Raw genomic sequence first — 16046 nt, forward strand, 5'->3', positions numbered from 1 at the left:
ACATGTATGATGGAATTCCAAAATTATTATTTATGAAGATATAAATAGGTGAAATCGTAAAAAAGAATGCAATATGGTAACTTTTGGGGGGTTCCTGTGTCTATGTAATGCACTATATGGTAAAATCGACATGGTACCATTATTCTATAGGTCAGTCCGAACACAACCACATGCAGGTTACACAGATTCTCTAATGTTATACATTTTTTTTTTTTATGAAATCCTTTTTTTTGCCAATTCATTATTAATAAAATGGGCCTATTGTGACGCTTATAACTGTTTTATTTTTTTCACCTACGGGGCTGTATGGGGTGTCATTTTTTCCGCCATGATCTCTAGTTTTTATTAATACCATATTTGTGAAGATCGGACGTTTTGATCACTTTTTATTAATTTATTTTTATATATAATGTAACATCAAATCGGTAATCCGCGCACTTTTTTCCCTCTTTTCGTCTACGCCGTTCGCCATGACGCTTGTTATATTTTAATAGATTGGACAATTACGCACGCTACGGTATATTATATGTTTATTTATTTATTTATTTTTATATGTTTTATTTATATAATGGGATAAGGGGGGTGATTTCAACTTTTATTGGGGGAGTGGCTTTGGGGTAGTGTATTGGTGTTTTTAACTTTTTTTTTTTACACATTAGAAGTCCCTTTGGGGGACTTTTACATACAATAGTGTGATTGTACACACTGATCACTGCTATGCCATAGGCTGTCTGTCAGTACATGCTGGGATTTGTAGTGTTGTCACAGGCTGTCAGTACATACTGGGAGTTGTAGTGTTGTCACAGGCTAGCTGTCAGAACATGCTGGGATTTGTAGTGTTGTCACGGGCTGTCAGTACATACTGGGAGTTGTAGTGTTGTCACAGGCTGTCAGTACATGCTGGGAGTTGTAGTGTTGTCACAGGCTGTCAGAACATACTGGGAGTTGTAGTGTTGTCACAGGCTAGCTGCCAGTACATGCTGGGAGTTGTAGGGTTGTCATAGGCTAGCTACCAGTACATGCTGGGATTTGTAGTGTTGTCACAGGCTGTCAGTACATACTGGGAGTTGTAGTGTTGTCACAGGCTAGCTGTCAGTACATGCTGGGATTTGTAGTGTTGTCACGGGCTGTCAGTACATACTGGGAGTTGTAGTGTTGTCACAGGCTAGCTGCCAGTACATGCTGGGAGTTGTAGGGTTGTCATAGGCTAGCTGCCAGTACATGCTGGGATTTGTAGTGTTGTCACAGGCTGTCAGTACATACTGGGAGTTGTAGTGTTGTCACAGGCTAGCTGTCAGTACATGCTGGGATTTGTAGTGTTGTCACAGGCATTCAGTTCATGCTGGGATTTGTGTGGAGGCACCATTTGCCTTCTCTGCCTAGGGCACCAAAACTCTTTGTCCCGGCCCTGGGGCAGATTCAGCCATTTGCCCAAAGAATTGACATGTCAATTCTTTTGGTGGACGACGGAATCCGCCTGACCATAGAATGGAGCCTATGGGACCTACGGAACAAGCATCAGAATCTGCGTTAGCTGCATGATTTCCTTAGTGTACAAGGACCCTTAGCTATGAGCTGTGCTCATTACATCGTTCGGGATTTATAAAAACGGCGGCTTATAGACAAGAACTTGTTCTAGTACATTGATTGTGGAGGTAATGATTGCCATCTCCCTGGTTCTTTACCTGACAATTCCATATCATAAATGAACAAGTAAATCTGTTTAATACATAAAAATTGTGATCATGTTTCACTGGAGCCTGTAATACCTTAGGTCACTGTGTTAGCATGTAGTGTGACCTATGTGAGTAATTGGCACTAGAGGTTATGTAAAAAGAGATGGGTTTATAAATAGATATAGTTCTTCATCTCTTTCATAAAAACATTCCATGTTTTAAGTTCTGGCAGTAGTTCCTAGTACTCTAGGGAAAAAGGACACCTGAATCAACTTTTGCTTTACTAATCTATCATGTTATCACAAGAGACAAGAATATATTAGTGGTAAGGAGGAGTAAGGCCCCATTCCCACTGAGCAAAAGTAGTGGAATTCCGCGACGGAATTGTCCGCCGCGGAATGCCGTTAGCCTCCCGCTCATAATGGGAGTCTATGGGAGGCGAGCACTCCTGCTGTGTACGCGCTGAAGAATGAACATGTTCATTCTTCAGCGCGTCCAGAGCAGGAGCGTGCGCCTCCCATAGACTCCCATTATGAGCGGGAGGCTAACTGCATTCCGCGGCGGACAATTCCGTCGCGGAATTCCGCTACTTTTGCTCAGTGGGAACGGGGACTAAAGCAAAATGCTTTTTTTTTATAGCATGCATGCCTTAGCATTTATTCTCATTCTTAGGCTTGGTTCACACTGCGTTTTTGCAATTCGCTTAATGTATCAGTTTTTAAATGGTTACTTTTAATGTACACAAAAACATGGTCAACCACGAAAAAAAAAGCATAATGGAGGTCAATAGAAAAATGGATCCAAACAGATTGTGCTCTATCACCTCTATTTTTGCATCTGTTTTTCCCCATAAACTGTATGTTTATACAGACTGCAAAAACACAGCGTGAACCCAGCCTTAGATTTATTATTATTTTAATGATCAATTTTATAATGTGAAATATTATTTTTATCCCACTAGCGATGTCTGGTATTGCAAGGGAATAGGGCTTGAAGATAGTAGCCATGTTTTTCAGTCCTATACCACCTATTAAAATACAATTGCTTTCTATAGCGTGCTAATTCAGACCTTAAAATTTTGGCAAAACATTAAAGCTCCTTAATACGGAGCAAATCTCTCCACCGCAGAATCCCTTCAGCCTGTGTCATAATTACAGTCTATGGAAGGCTCAAGCGCCTCCTCTCTTTGCGTCTCTCTGCGCTAAAGAATGGACATGTCCATTCTTCAGCGCTGATAGAGGGGGTGCACAAGCCTCCCATAGACTGTCATTATGGCACGGAGACTGGCGCCATTCTAAGCCGTGGAATTACGCCAGTTTTACTCCGTGTTAACAGTGCCTTAGGCTTTGTTTACACAGAGTATTTTGCCTGGATTTTCTATAAGTGGAAATTATAATGAAAAGATTTTAACAGTTTGGCTATGTTCACATGTACTGTTTCCATCAGTGTTTTGGTCAGTCTTTTTTTCAACTAAAACCAGGAGTGAAACTGACTGGGTAAACTTATAATGGAAAGATTTGCAGTTTCTGTTTTCAATCCACTTCTGTTTTTTCTTTAAAACAAGACTGACCAAAAGACTGGTGGAAATACTATAGCCTTCCTGTGTTTTCAATCCACTCCTGGTTTTAATTGAAAAAATACTGAGCCAAATACTGTGTGTGACCATGGCCCCAAAATTCTTTTATATCATAGTCTATCTATTTTCATTTCTACAAGTTTAGGTGATGTTCACATGATGTAAAACAACGGCCGTTATTTGGCACAGCCGGTGTTGACAGTGTCAAACAACAGTCACTGTTTTATATGTTGCTGTGGCCGATATTGCCATATTGGCCACAGGAACATATTCTTTTTTATTTTTTTTTTGCATTGCAGGTACCTTTGGATGTGCCTGCAATCCACTAAAACATTAAATACAATGTAAAGTATGTCCGCCACAGTACTTTACATTGTATGTACAACTATTTTCTGCGGCTTCTGTTCGCTGAACTGCGGCCATATAAAATAGACGAGCACATTATTTTCTGCGGCCCCAGTTCAACAAGGGCCATAGTGTATACTATGGCCGTTGTTGCATTAGTATCAATGAAAATGTATTGATTTAATTAACAACAGACGATCTTTTTAGTGAAAAGAAGGGCCGTTCTTAATAAAATTATAATAGTGTGTTTGCAGGCATGACCACTTTGACAAATTTTTAAAAACCCAGTTTAAGAATTTTTTCCTTTCTTTTTTGGCAGACAAGATCTGTGATCAGATAAGTGATGCTGTCCTAGATGCCCATTTAAAACAAGATCCGGATGCCAAGGTCGCATGTGGTAAGGAGCACTGATAAAAAAAAACTTAGCTGTAGGATACCAGGTCAGTTATGAACATTTCATCCTGATGGAAACCCCACTCTCCAAAGCTACTTGTTAATTTGGTATAACATTTATACAGAGCAAATATCCTACCAATTTGGTAAAACATCTCTCTGTTCATTGATCCATAATATTATCATAAAATTGCCACATATTTGTTTACTGCACATTTATCCTATGTAAGGGTAGCTTCACGCGTACCATATTGCAGCGGATCTGCAGCAGATCTGGCTAAATAAATGAAAACAGCGTCAAATCTGCATCATCAAATCTGCTGCGGATCAGTGCGGACCATCTAATCAGTGCGGATTTAATCCTGTGTTCATTTATTTAGTTAAATCTGCTGCGGATCCGCAGCAGAAAATCCGCTGCCATATGGTACTTGTGAAGCTGCCTTAAGGGTGCCTTCATACGTACCGGATCGGTTTGCAGTGAAATCTGCTGAGGATCCTGGTACTGTGAAGGTCTATGGGGTTACATATACGCAGAGGAAATTTCATTCCTCTGCAGATATGTAACCCGGCCCCTTTAACCCCCGCTGCCCACAGCCCCGGCCCCAGAGGCGGACTTATCACTTGCGCAGCCTGTTCAGCTGCACAGGGGCCCACCAGGCTCAGACTCTAAAGTGTCAGCTCAGCATGGCACATGTCTGTAGTGGGCCCCCAGGCGGTATCAGTACCCGGGAAGTATGGGCCCCCTGCTCCTGTGGGGCTTACTTAGTGACTGGATGCTGTGCCCGGCTGGGGCTGGTTCTCCTCTCTCCACCTCTCCTCCTGCACGCTTCTGCTGCTGACAGCCCCTCCTGTACTTCACTGTCCTACATACCTTGTGTGAGAAGGAGAGTACAGAGAGCATGCGTGTGACAGGGGCTGGAGGGATCCTGCAGGGTTATGGCTGCCAGGGACAGGGCTGTGAAGAGGAGCAACAGCAGCAGCCCTGACAGTGAGTGATTATTGTCAGTGTGTCTGTCAGGCTGCTGGAAGTTGTAGGATAGAGGGTGGACTGTGTAAGAGAAAGCACAGAGCCCCCCACCCTCTGATGCTGATGTTTGATGGTAAGTTTATGCCTTTTTTTCCAATAACTGTGCCCCTCCCCCCTGCAGCATGGTTGTTTTTCTCTTTCATCTTCCCCCTAAGCAGCCACATACAGTACATGTATCCCACCTGTGCAGCCACATACAGTACATGTATCCCACCTGTGCCCCAACAGTGATTAAGGGCCCATGTGTTCTATTCCCTATTAGTGCAGTTCTGGGGTCACACTCTGAGCTGTATATATTGTGATCCCCCCCACAGCATCCAGTGTACAATGCACCCTGGACCCTCCAAGTACAACAGCTGCAAACACTACAACTCCCAGCATTTACTGAGTTTGCAGCCCTTAGGATATGCTGGGATTTGAAGTACAAATGAGCAGACAAGTACAACTCCCAGCATTCTTTGAGAGCTTCATAAGTGTAAGGCATTTTGCGAGTTGTAGTTACTGTTATTCCGGGAGTTGTGGTCACAGATACATCAGTGCAGGATGGGACCAGGTCAGCATGTCGCTTCTGATGGGTTCTTTATTTGGGTTTCCCCCATGATCAGTTCTATTGGTGGTCCACAGGTACCCCAGTCCCACACTGGGGCCTGCACAGACTACAGTACAGTCCTTTAGTGGGCCCTGGCATCTGTGCTGCGCTGTAGGGCCCTCCCAAAAAACCAGGACACATGTACCGGATACCCGGGCGTACATTTCTGTGCGCCTTTAAGGCAGAAAGGTGGAGAAACAAGTAGGTTATGGGGGCCCAAACACATTTTTGCACAGGGGCCCTTTGCAGTCTCAGTCTCTGACCGCCCCTGCCCGGTCCAGAGCATACATCACCTTCTCTGGGCTCCTGCTTGCTTCGGGGCCTCCCAGCATCTACCGGCGGTCAGTGCGTTGATTGGCTGACCGCCGGAAGATGCCGGGAGGCTCCAAAGTAAGCAGGAACCTGGAGCAAGTGATGTATGCTCCAGGGCTGCCTCCGGCCCGGAGCATACATTACCTGCTCAGCGCCGCGGCTGTGAAGCTCCGTGCACTAATTGGCTAATGAGGAGCGAGGGGAGCCGGGAGCCTCACACAGCCGCGGCGCCGAGCAGGTAATGTATGCTCCGGGCCAGGGCGGTGGGGGTTAGAGGGGCCGCGTCACATATCCACAGCAGAGCAAAATTCTGCTGCAGGTATGTGACCCCATAGAACTTCACTAAACCAGGATACGCAGCAGATTTCACTGCAAACCTGCAGCGCGAAGTCCGCTGCGGATCCGGTACATGTGAAGGCACCCTTAAAGGGAATCTGTCAGAAAAATGAAAAATGTTTTTATTCTCTAGTGAAAAGTGTCATTCCCAGATCCTAAAGTACTGAGGGCTCTTCACTCCCCTACTTATCCTTATCGCTTCCTGGCTGACATTCAGGGCACAGCTCCCAGCATTGAACCCTACCTCCTAATGTTGCTTTTGCACTGTGCATACAAGGGGGGACATTTATTAAGTCCGGCGTTTTTTACGCCGGACTTATAAATGTCCCCGCATCTCCGGCGCTACGGAGATTTATATAGAGGCAGACTGCACAGCCGAAAACCTACGCCACCTGAAAGGTGGAGTAGGTTTTCGGCGTATCTTTTAGTGTTAAAAATGATAAATCGTGCGGACTCTGAGTCCGCGCCCCCCGTTCCGCCCCCTCCATACGCCTCTCAGCGAATCCGGCCGGCGTACTAAATCTACACCACATATGCTAGGGAAAAGGGGCAAATCTGCACCTTCTCCCTGGCATATGCCTCGGTCGGACATTTCGTAAATGTCCCCCTATATCTTCATATTTTTAAAACATTAAGTTATATCACATCTCTTGTTAATTTAGATTTTAAAGCTATAAAGACAGTGACACTTTAAAATGTCCCTGTGTTGTGATCAATGTAACGCCTGGAGTCGTGGATCCACTGGACCATCACTAGCAATGGTATTAACCTCACCAGGGAGCGGAGTGTAAGGGGCCGCTGATTTTCACCAGGGCCCGCCGCAAGGCGGGATGGACTTGCTGCGGCAGGCGACCCCCAGGTCGCTACCCCTGGCTTGGTTGCTAGTGACAGCAGGCGAGACGAGGCGTGGCAGGAGCAGTAGGCAGAAGATAGTGCAGGCAGAGGTCTGTAGGCTTAACCGCAGGTAGCAGACAGTACTCAGGAACGATGGGTAAGCAGCGGACAGGGACTAGGCACCGGGACAGGGACTAGGAACAGGGACTGAGGTCAGGAACAACAGGGAGCTGGGCCAAACGCTATGGGAAGCATGTAGAGGCTCCAACACGAGGGACAGGGCATGCTGGGATTTATAGGAAGTGATTGTGTGCATCCACCAATTAGGGGCGGACTGGCCCTTTAAATCTGAGACAGCCGGCGCGTGCGCGCCCTAGGAGGCGGGGACGCGCACGCCGGCCGGCACAGACGGAGACAGGAGCGGGGCGAGGTAAGGCGCCCCCCGGGGCCGAACAGGCAGCAGCGCCGGGTCCCTGCACATGGACCCCGGCAGCTGCATGGGGAAGAGAGAGGTCGCGGCGGCGGCCCGGAGCACGGGACGCCGTCGCGGCCGTGACAGTACCCCCTCCTTTTGGCCTCCCCCTCTTTCTTGCCTGCAGGAACCTCTTGATGAGATCTTGGTCCAGGATGTTAGTCTCGGGTTCCCAGGACCTCTCCTCAGGACCAAATCCTCTCCAGTCCAGTCTTCCTCTGACAGTTTTCATGGCCAGAATGTCTTTAACAATGTAGACGTCGTCCCAGACGGCTTGTGGAGCAGTGAGCGAAGACTTATTGGAGAATCGGTTGAGGACCACTGGCTTTAAGAGGGAAACATGGAAGGCGTTCGGAATCCGCATAGTGGGGGGTAGACGGAGTTTGTAGGTGACTGGGTTGATGCGTTCTAGCACCGAGAAAGGACCGAGGAATCGCGGACCCAACTTGTAGCTGGGAATCTTGAGTCGGACATATTTGGCCGAGAGCCAGACTTTGTCACCTGGGAGAAAATTTATGGCAGGTCTTCTTCTCTTATCTGCCTGGTCCTTCATGCGGTCAGATGCCTTGAGCAATGATTGTCGAGTCTGTTCCCAGATCGACTGCAGGTCAGACAACAATTTCTCCACGGCTGGAACCTCGGAGGATGGAGAGAGAGGCAAAGGAGGACGAGGGTGACGCCCATAGACCACATAGAAGGGTGACTTGCCTGTGGAGCTCGAGTCCAGATGGTTGTAGGAGACCTCTGCCTATGGAAGCAGACTGGACCAGTTGTCTTGGCGAGCAGAGACGAAGTGTAGTAGATAATTGCCAAGGATTTGATTGACCCTTTCCACTTGCCCGTTGGTCTGGGGATGATAGGCTGACGAGAAGTCCAGCTTCACTTGGAGTTGAGAACAGAGAGAACGCCAGAATCTGGAGATGAATTGTGATCCTCTGTCGGACACAATATGAAGAGGAAGACCATGTAGGCGGAAGATATGCTGAAAGAACAACTGGGCCAGACGAGGAGCGGATGGTAGTCCAGGAAGAGCCACAAAGTGGGACATTTTGGAGAAGCGGTCTGTAACAACCCAGATGACAGTGTTACCCGCGGATGGAGGCAAGTCTGTGACAAAGTCCATGCCTATATGGCAGCAGGGACGGTCTGGAACTGGCAAGGGCTGAAGTAGGCCGGCAGGTCTTAGACGGGAGGACTTGTTCCTGGCACAGATGGTACAGGAAGCCATAAAGTCCTTGACATCTTGGAGTAGGCTGGGCCACCAGTAGTGGCGGGAGATCAGTTGCCCGGTCTTTTGAACTCCCGGATGCCCGGCCACCACAGAGGAATGACCCCACTTTAAAATACGTCTTCGAAGTGCAGGGCGCACGTAGGTCTTTCCGGGAGGCACTCTCTGAAGAGTAGAGGTGGCGACTGGCACTAGGCGATCGGGAGGTATAATGTGGCGAGGGGATTCCTCTTGTCCCATAACATCAGATGCTCGGGAAAGCGCATCAGCTTTCACGTTCTTCTCAGCTGGACGGAAATGAATGATGAAATTGAAACAAGAGAAGAAGAGCGACCACCTGGCCTGCCGGGGATTGAGGCATTGGGCCGATTGGAGGTAGAGAAGGTTCTTGTGGTCCGTGTAGTTGTTGACCGGATGCCTAGCCCCCTCTAGGAGATAACGCCACTCCTCCAGTGCCAACTTAATCGCCAAGAGTTCTCGGTCACCAATGGTATAGTTCCTCTCGGCATGGGAGAAAGTCTTAGAGAAGAATCCACAGGTTCTGGTCTTGCCTGATGTGTCCTTTTGCGAGAGGACGGTTCCAGCGCCCACAGAAGATGCATCGACTTCAAGTGAAAACAGCTTGGTGGCATCCGGGCGGACTAGAGCAGGAGCAGAGGCAAAGGCAGACTTTAGGCTAGTGAAGGCTTGCTCGGCCTCAGGTGGCCAATGCCTGGGATCCGCCTTCTTCTTAGTGAGAGCCACGATGGGTGCGACCAGGGTAGAGAAATGTGGGATGAACTGCCGATAGTAGTTGGCAAATCCTAGGAGGCGTTGGATAGCTCTGAGTCCCACAGGACGTGGCCACTGGAGAACAGCTGAAAGTTTGGCTGGATCCATCTGTAGACCCCGATCGGAGACAATAAAGCCAAGAAACGGAAGGCTGCGCTGATGGAAAACGCACTTCTCCAGCTTGGCGTACAAATGATTGGCCCGTAGTCTTCGTAGGACCTGACGTACTTGGGTCACGTGAGTCTGCTGGTCAGGGGAGAAGACCAGAATGTCAACTAGATAGACGATGACGCAGACATAGAGGAGGTCACGGAATATGTCGTTGAGGAATTCCTGGAAGACTGCTGGGGCATTGCATAGGCCGAATGGCATGACCAGGTATTCGTAGTGCCCATCTCTGGTGTTGAAAGCGGTCTTCCATTCGTCTCCTTCACGAATACGGATCAAATTGTACGCTCCCCTGAGATCCAGCTTGGAGAACATCCTGGCTCCACGAAGACAGTCGAATAGTTCGGGGATAAGCAGAAGAGGATAACGGTTCTTGACAGTCACCTTATTTAAGCTCTGGTAGTCTATGCATGGGCGGAGAGAACCGTCCTTCTTCTGCACAAAGAAGAATCCTGCGCCAGCAGGGGACGTGCATTTACGGATGAAACCCTTCTGTAAGTTTTCCCGGATGTAGGAGGACATGGCCTCAGTCTCGGGTACGGAGAGAGGGTACACCCGACCTTGTGGAGGAGAAGTTCCAGGAAGGAGGTCTATGGGACAATCGTACGTCCGGTGAGGGGGTAGAGAGTCCGCCTACTTGGCAGAGAAGACATCGGCCAAATCATGGTATTCTGCCGGTAGGCAGGGTAGAGGGTTGACGAAGTCAGGTGATGTCATAGAGCACTTGGGCTGAGGAGGCTTCAAACACCGGTTTGGACAGTCCAGACCCCAACTGAGAATCTCCCCGGTTCTCCAGTCTAGCTTAGGGGCATGTAATTGCAGCCAAGGAAGGCCCAGGAGGATGTGGGAAGAGAACTGGCGCAAGACGTAGAAGGAGATCTTCTCCTGATGTAAAGCGCCCACCTGGAGGACTAGAGGTGCAGTCTGGTAGTGTACAGCTTCGGTGAGAGTCTCGCCCGTGACCGAGGAGATAGACAGGAATCGGGCTAGCTGGGTCACAGGTAGCCGCCATCTTTGGACCAATGTGGCTGCAATGAAACTGCCTGCAGACCCAGAGTCAATGAAGGCAGTAGTCTGGTAAGTTCGTCCCGAAGGCGTCTGGATGGAAACTGGCATAGACAACCTTGGAGAGGTGGCATTCACACCTATGGAGGCCTCTCCCACCGGACCTAGGTGCGAGCGTTTCCCGGACGCTGAGGACGTTGGGGACATCTCTGCCGGAAGTGATCAGATCCACCGCAATAGAGACAGAGATTCAACTCCAGTCGGCGAGCTCTCTCATCAGAGGTCAGGCGAGCTCGTTCTACCTGCATCGGAACTTCAGGAGTTAACTGGTGTACTGGCGTGACTGGATTCTGAAAAACCGGTGCCAGCCGGTGATGGCGATGGGGCAAACTTAGTCGCCGTTCTTGCCGGACCTCCTCCTCTCTCTCGGAAAACCGGTTGTCGACTCTGGTAGCCAGTAGAATGAGATCGTTCAAGGAGGTAGGATGATCTCGGGCAGAGAACACGTCTTTCACCCGACTGGACAGGCCCTTCTTGAAGGTGGCTATCAGAGCGGCCTCATTCCAGTCTAATTCTGCAGCCAGGGTGCGGAACTGGATGGCGTAGTCGCCAACAGAGGAACTCCCTTGAGAGAGATTGAGAAGCGCAGTCTCAGCCGAAGATGCACGGGCAGGTTCCTCAAAGACGGAGCGAAACTCAGCCAGGAAGGTTCTGAGATTGGCAGCAACAGGATCATCTCGGTCCCACAGCGGCGTGGCCCAAGCCAGAGCTCTACCCTCCAATAGGCTAATGATGAAAGCCTTTTTAGAGCGCTTGGTGGGAAACTGACTACTTAAAAGTTCAATGTGCATGGTGCATTGAGTCAGGAATCCTCTGCACAACTTGGGATAGCCTCCGTATTTACTCGGGAGAGCCAGTAGAAGTCTCGAAGAGGCTGCAGGAGGTGATGAGCGCAGTGCTGTAGTATGCTGCTGTAAGGCGGCCGTTAGTTGCTGGATCTGCTGCGACTGTTGCTGGATTTGTTGAGCCTGGTGGGCGACCACCCTGGCTACGTCACAGACATCAGGCACCTCGCCGGGATCCATGGTTGGAGCCTACTGTAACGCCTGGAGTCAAGAATCCACTGGACCATCACTAGCGATGGTATTAACCGCACCAGGGAGCGGAGTCTAAGGGGCTGCTGGTTTTCACCAGAGCCCGCGGCGGGATGGACTTGCTCTGGTAGGCGACACCCAGGTCGCTACCCCTGGTTTGGTTGCTAGTGACAGGCGAGGCGTGGCAGGAACAGTAGGCAGAAGATGGTGCAGGCAGAGGTCTGTAGGCTTAACCGCAGGTGGCAGACAGTACTCAGGAACAATGGGTAAGCAGCGGACAGGGACTAGGAACAGGGACTGAGGTCAGGAACAACAGGGAGCTGGGCCAAACGCTATGGGAAGCATGTAGAGGCTCCAACACGAGGGACAGGGCATGCTGTGATTTATAGGAAGTGATTGTGTGCATCCAATTAGGGGCGGACTGGCCCTTTAAACCTGAGACAGCCGGCGCGCGCGCGCCCTAGGAGGCGGGGACGCGCGCGCCGGCCGGCACAGACGGAGACAGGAGCGGGGCCGAACAGGCAGCAGTGCCGGGTCCCTGCACATGGACCCCCGCGGCTGCATGGGGAAGAGAGAGGTCGCGGCGGCGGCCCGGGGCACGGGACGCCGCGGCGGCCGTGACAATCAATTAAAGGACAACTCTGGCGCCCCCCCTCCTTAATTAACACACATTATATAAAGTTATATAACTTTGTGATGTGTGTTAATAAGCTGTCTGGAGCCGTTCCGCCTGTTCCAGTGCTAGCGTTATACTCTTTCTGATATGATATTATTACATATGCAACCAATAATTTAACACATTATTGTGCATAATTTACTCCAATTTTACTACAAATAGATATATTTCTCCTCAGGGGCTTAGCTAGGATTCATGGGGCCCCATAGCAAAAAAACGATTTGGGCCCTGAGAATCCTGTATAGGCCCCACCCCCATACTCACCTGTTGTTCCTTCACTCTCCCAGCTAGGAGAATGAACATCAGGGGACTGCACTAACTTTAATAAGGCATGTAGGATTTCCCACTTGTGTCCATTATTTTGAGAGATTTTCATAAATAAATAAAAACTGAATACTTTAAATGGGTACTCCGGCACAGGGGTATTTTTCAGTTATGGCCGGGGATAGGGTGGTTATGGACGGCGGAGGTCACTAACCTACCCCGTTCCAGTGCCGGGTCCAGGATTGCGTCGCCCGTTACACCCGTCCCACGGCCGCTTCCTGGTGTGAGCTGCCGCATGAGACGTGATGTCTCAAGGCAGCTCAGCCATTCAGCGGTTGTGGCTGGACTTCGCTACGGCCGCAGAATGGCTCAGCTGCCTTGAGACGTCACGTCTCATGCGGCAGCTCACACCAGAAAGCGGCCGTGGGACGGGTGTACCGGGCGGCGCGATCCGGGACCCGGTGCTGGAACGGGGTAGGTAAGTGACCTCCGCCGTCCATAACCACCCCATCCCCGGCCATAACTGAAAAATACCCCCGGGCCAGAGTACCCCTTTAAATTGAATGTATGATTGATTCTCCAAAGTAAATGTGCACCTAGCCTAAATGTGTTAGTTATATTTTCTTCAAAACAGTACACTATGCACAATTAAATTAAAGTCTTCAAGTATTTTTCTCGCAGAAACTGTATGCAAAACTGGCATGGTTCTGCTTTGTGGAGAAATAACATCTAGAGCTGTTGTGGATTATCAGAAAGTGGTTCGTGACACCATTAAGTACATTGGTTATGATGATTCTGGAAAAGGTTAGTTGACTTTTTTTTTAAATGTTATGCAACATATTATTGAATTAGTAACCCAAGCTATACTATAACTATTATTGGAAAACTCATTGTAGTTTGTTATAAATTGGATTTTCAATTTTCTCTTTTTGTTTTTGATGTAGGTTTTGACTTTAAAACCTGCAATGTACTTGTAGCTCTAGAACAGCAATCTCCTGATATTGCACAAGGTGTCCACTTAGACCGAAAAGAAGAAGATGTTGGAGCTGGTGATCAGGTAAGTTTTTACAAGATAGAAAATCTAACAGAAAGATTTTATTTTTTTCAAATAAGCCCATTCTGCACATTGATATGAAAGTAAATCAAGTGCTTTTTTTTGCACTATTACATGAAGATCACCACAGTGGCAATGTTACTGTGCATATATATGCAGAAGGATGGGCTGTAGTACAAATACAGGAAATAAAATACCTGCAGGATGATTAATGGCCTTTTTACATGGGCTAACAGGAGGAGGCTAACAAACACTGGTCTTTGTGTTGGGCACTCGTTTACAGAGCATTTACATAATTTGGCCCTATGTCCTGACTATGATTTGCAGCCAATAAAATTTAGTGTCAATAAGCACTGCCACGAACACACATTTACATGATAATACAAAATACACAATTTTTTAAATTATTAATTATTTAGGATAACCTTAAAGCGAATGTATCATCAGGTACATCAGCCACGTCACACTGGGGGTGGGCTGGCATGGGAAACGGGTCCCAGTTTAAAAAAAAGGACAGAAGCATCTGCATCCCCATGCCAGTGCTGGATGTAAAAAGCTTAAAGCGATGTACCTGATGGTACATTCGCTTTAATACCCTAATAAAGCCTTACATATTTGGTAGCCCTAGGGCAGCAACAACAGAGATCAATCAGAAGAAAGAAAATATTGGAATGGTTTTGCTCATGTTCCTAAAATGAAAATGGTATCCAGAATTAAATGGGTTGTTGAGATTTTTTTTTTATTTGCTCAGGCAGCCGAGAAGCATAAAAAACTATACTTACCGTAGGGTCCTATTGCATAGTACCATAGTAACATAGTAAATAAGGTTGAAAGAAGACAAGAGTCCATCAGGTTCAACCTAGGGAAACCCTACTGCGTTGATCCAGGGAAGGCAAAAACCCCTATGAGGCAGACGACAATTGCCCCACCACAGGGAGAAAACTCACTCCCGACTCCAATGGCAACCAGAATTATCCCTGGATCAACGTATCACCGGAAATCTAATGCCTATAACTTGTAATATTATATTGTTCAAGAAAAGCATTCAGGCCTCCCTTGAACTTATTTAATGAATCGGCCATGACAACATCATGTGGCAGAGAGTTCCACAGTCTTACCGCTCGTACAGTAAAGAACCTGCGTCGATGCTGATGATAAAATATTCTTTCCTCTAGACGTAGAGGATGCCCCCTAGTCATGGTTACAGACCTAGGAGTAAAAAGATCACTACAAAGATCTCTGTACTGTCCATTCATATATTTGTACATTGTGATCAGATTGCCCCTAAGACGTCTTTTTTCTAGCGTAAATAACCCCAAGCTTGATAACCTGTCCTGGTACTGTAACCAACCCATTCCCTTAATGACCTTTGTTGCCCTCCTCTGCACCCGCTCCAGTTCAGCTGTGTCCTTCTTATATACCGGTGCCCAAAACTGTACACAGTATTCCATATGTGGTCTGACCAGTGATTTATAAAGAGGCAAAACTATATTCTCATCTTTAGCATCTATACCTCTTTTGATGCACCCCATTATTTTATTAGCCTTGGCAGCTGCTGCCTGGCACTGATCACTAAAGTTGAGTTTACTGTCCACCAATACCCCCAGGTCCTTTTCAGAAGTAGTTTTACCCAGTGTTTTATTATTTAGCACATAACTGTACTTGTTATTTCTATGGCCCAAGTGCATAACCTTACATTTATCCACATTAACCCTTTAAGGACATGGCCCATTTTCGTTTTTACGTTTTCGGTTTTTCCTCCTTGTGTTTAAAAGGTCATAGCACTTGCATTTTTCCACCTAGAAACCCACATGACCCCTTATTTTTTGCGTCACTAATTGTACTTTGCAATTACAGTCTGAATTTTTGCATAAAGTACACTGCGAAACCAGAAAAAAATTCAAAGTGTGGTGAAATTGAAAAAAAAAACGCATTTCTTTTATTTGGGGGAAATGTGTTTTTACGCCATTCACCCTGGGGTAAAACTGACTTGTTATGCATGTTCCTCAAGTCGTTATTCCCAGGCTTATAGCGTTTTTATCCTTTGGTCTATGGGGCTGTGCGAGGTGTCATTTTTTGCGCCATGATGTGATCTTTCTATCGGTACCTTGATTGCCCATATACGTCTTTTTGATCGCTTTTTATTAAATTTTTTCTGGATTTGATGCGACCAAAAATGCGCAATTTTGCACTTTGGGATTTTTTTGCGCTGACGCCGTTTACCGT

General features: G+C 47.6%; 1 protein-coding gene across 1 annotated transcript in view; it reads left to right on the plus strand.

The window, feature by feature from the left end:
- MAT1A (methionine adenosyltransferase 1A) overlaps positions 1 to 16046 on the plus strand; it is a 49776-nt gene that overhangs the window by 17735 nt on the left and 15995 nt on the right. Inside the window, exons 2-4 of the mRNA XM_069980700.1 lie at positions 3917 to 3994; positions 13448 to 13570; positions 13711 to 13823. Coding sequence (XP_069836801.1) covers positions 3917 to 3994; positions 13448 to 13570; positions 13711 to 13823 — 314 coding nt within the window. The remainder of the gene's footprint in view (positions 1 to 3916; positions 3995 to 13447; positions 13571 to 13710; positions 13824 to 16046) is intronic.

The sequence above is a fragment of the Dendropsophus ebraccatus genome, chromosome 8 (assembly GCF_027789765.1).
Source record: "Dendropsophus ebraccatus isolate aDenEbr1 chromosome 8, aDenEbr1.pat, whole genome shotgun sequence".
NCBI classification, from domain to species: Eukaryota; Metazoa; Chordata; class Amphibia; order Anura; family Hylidae; genus Dendropsophus; species Dendropsophus ebraccatus.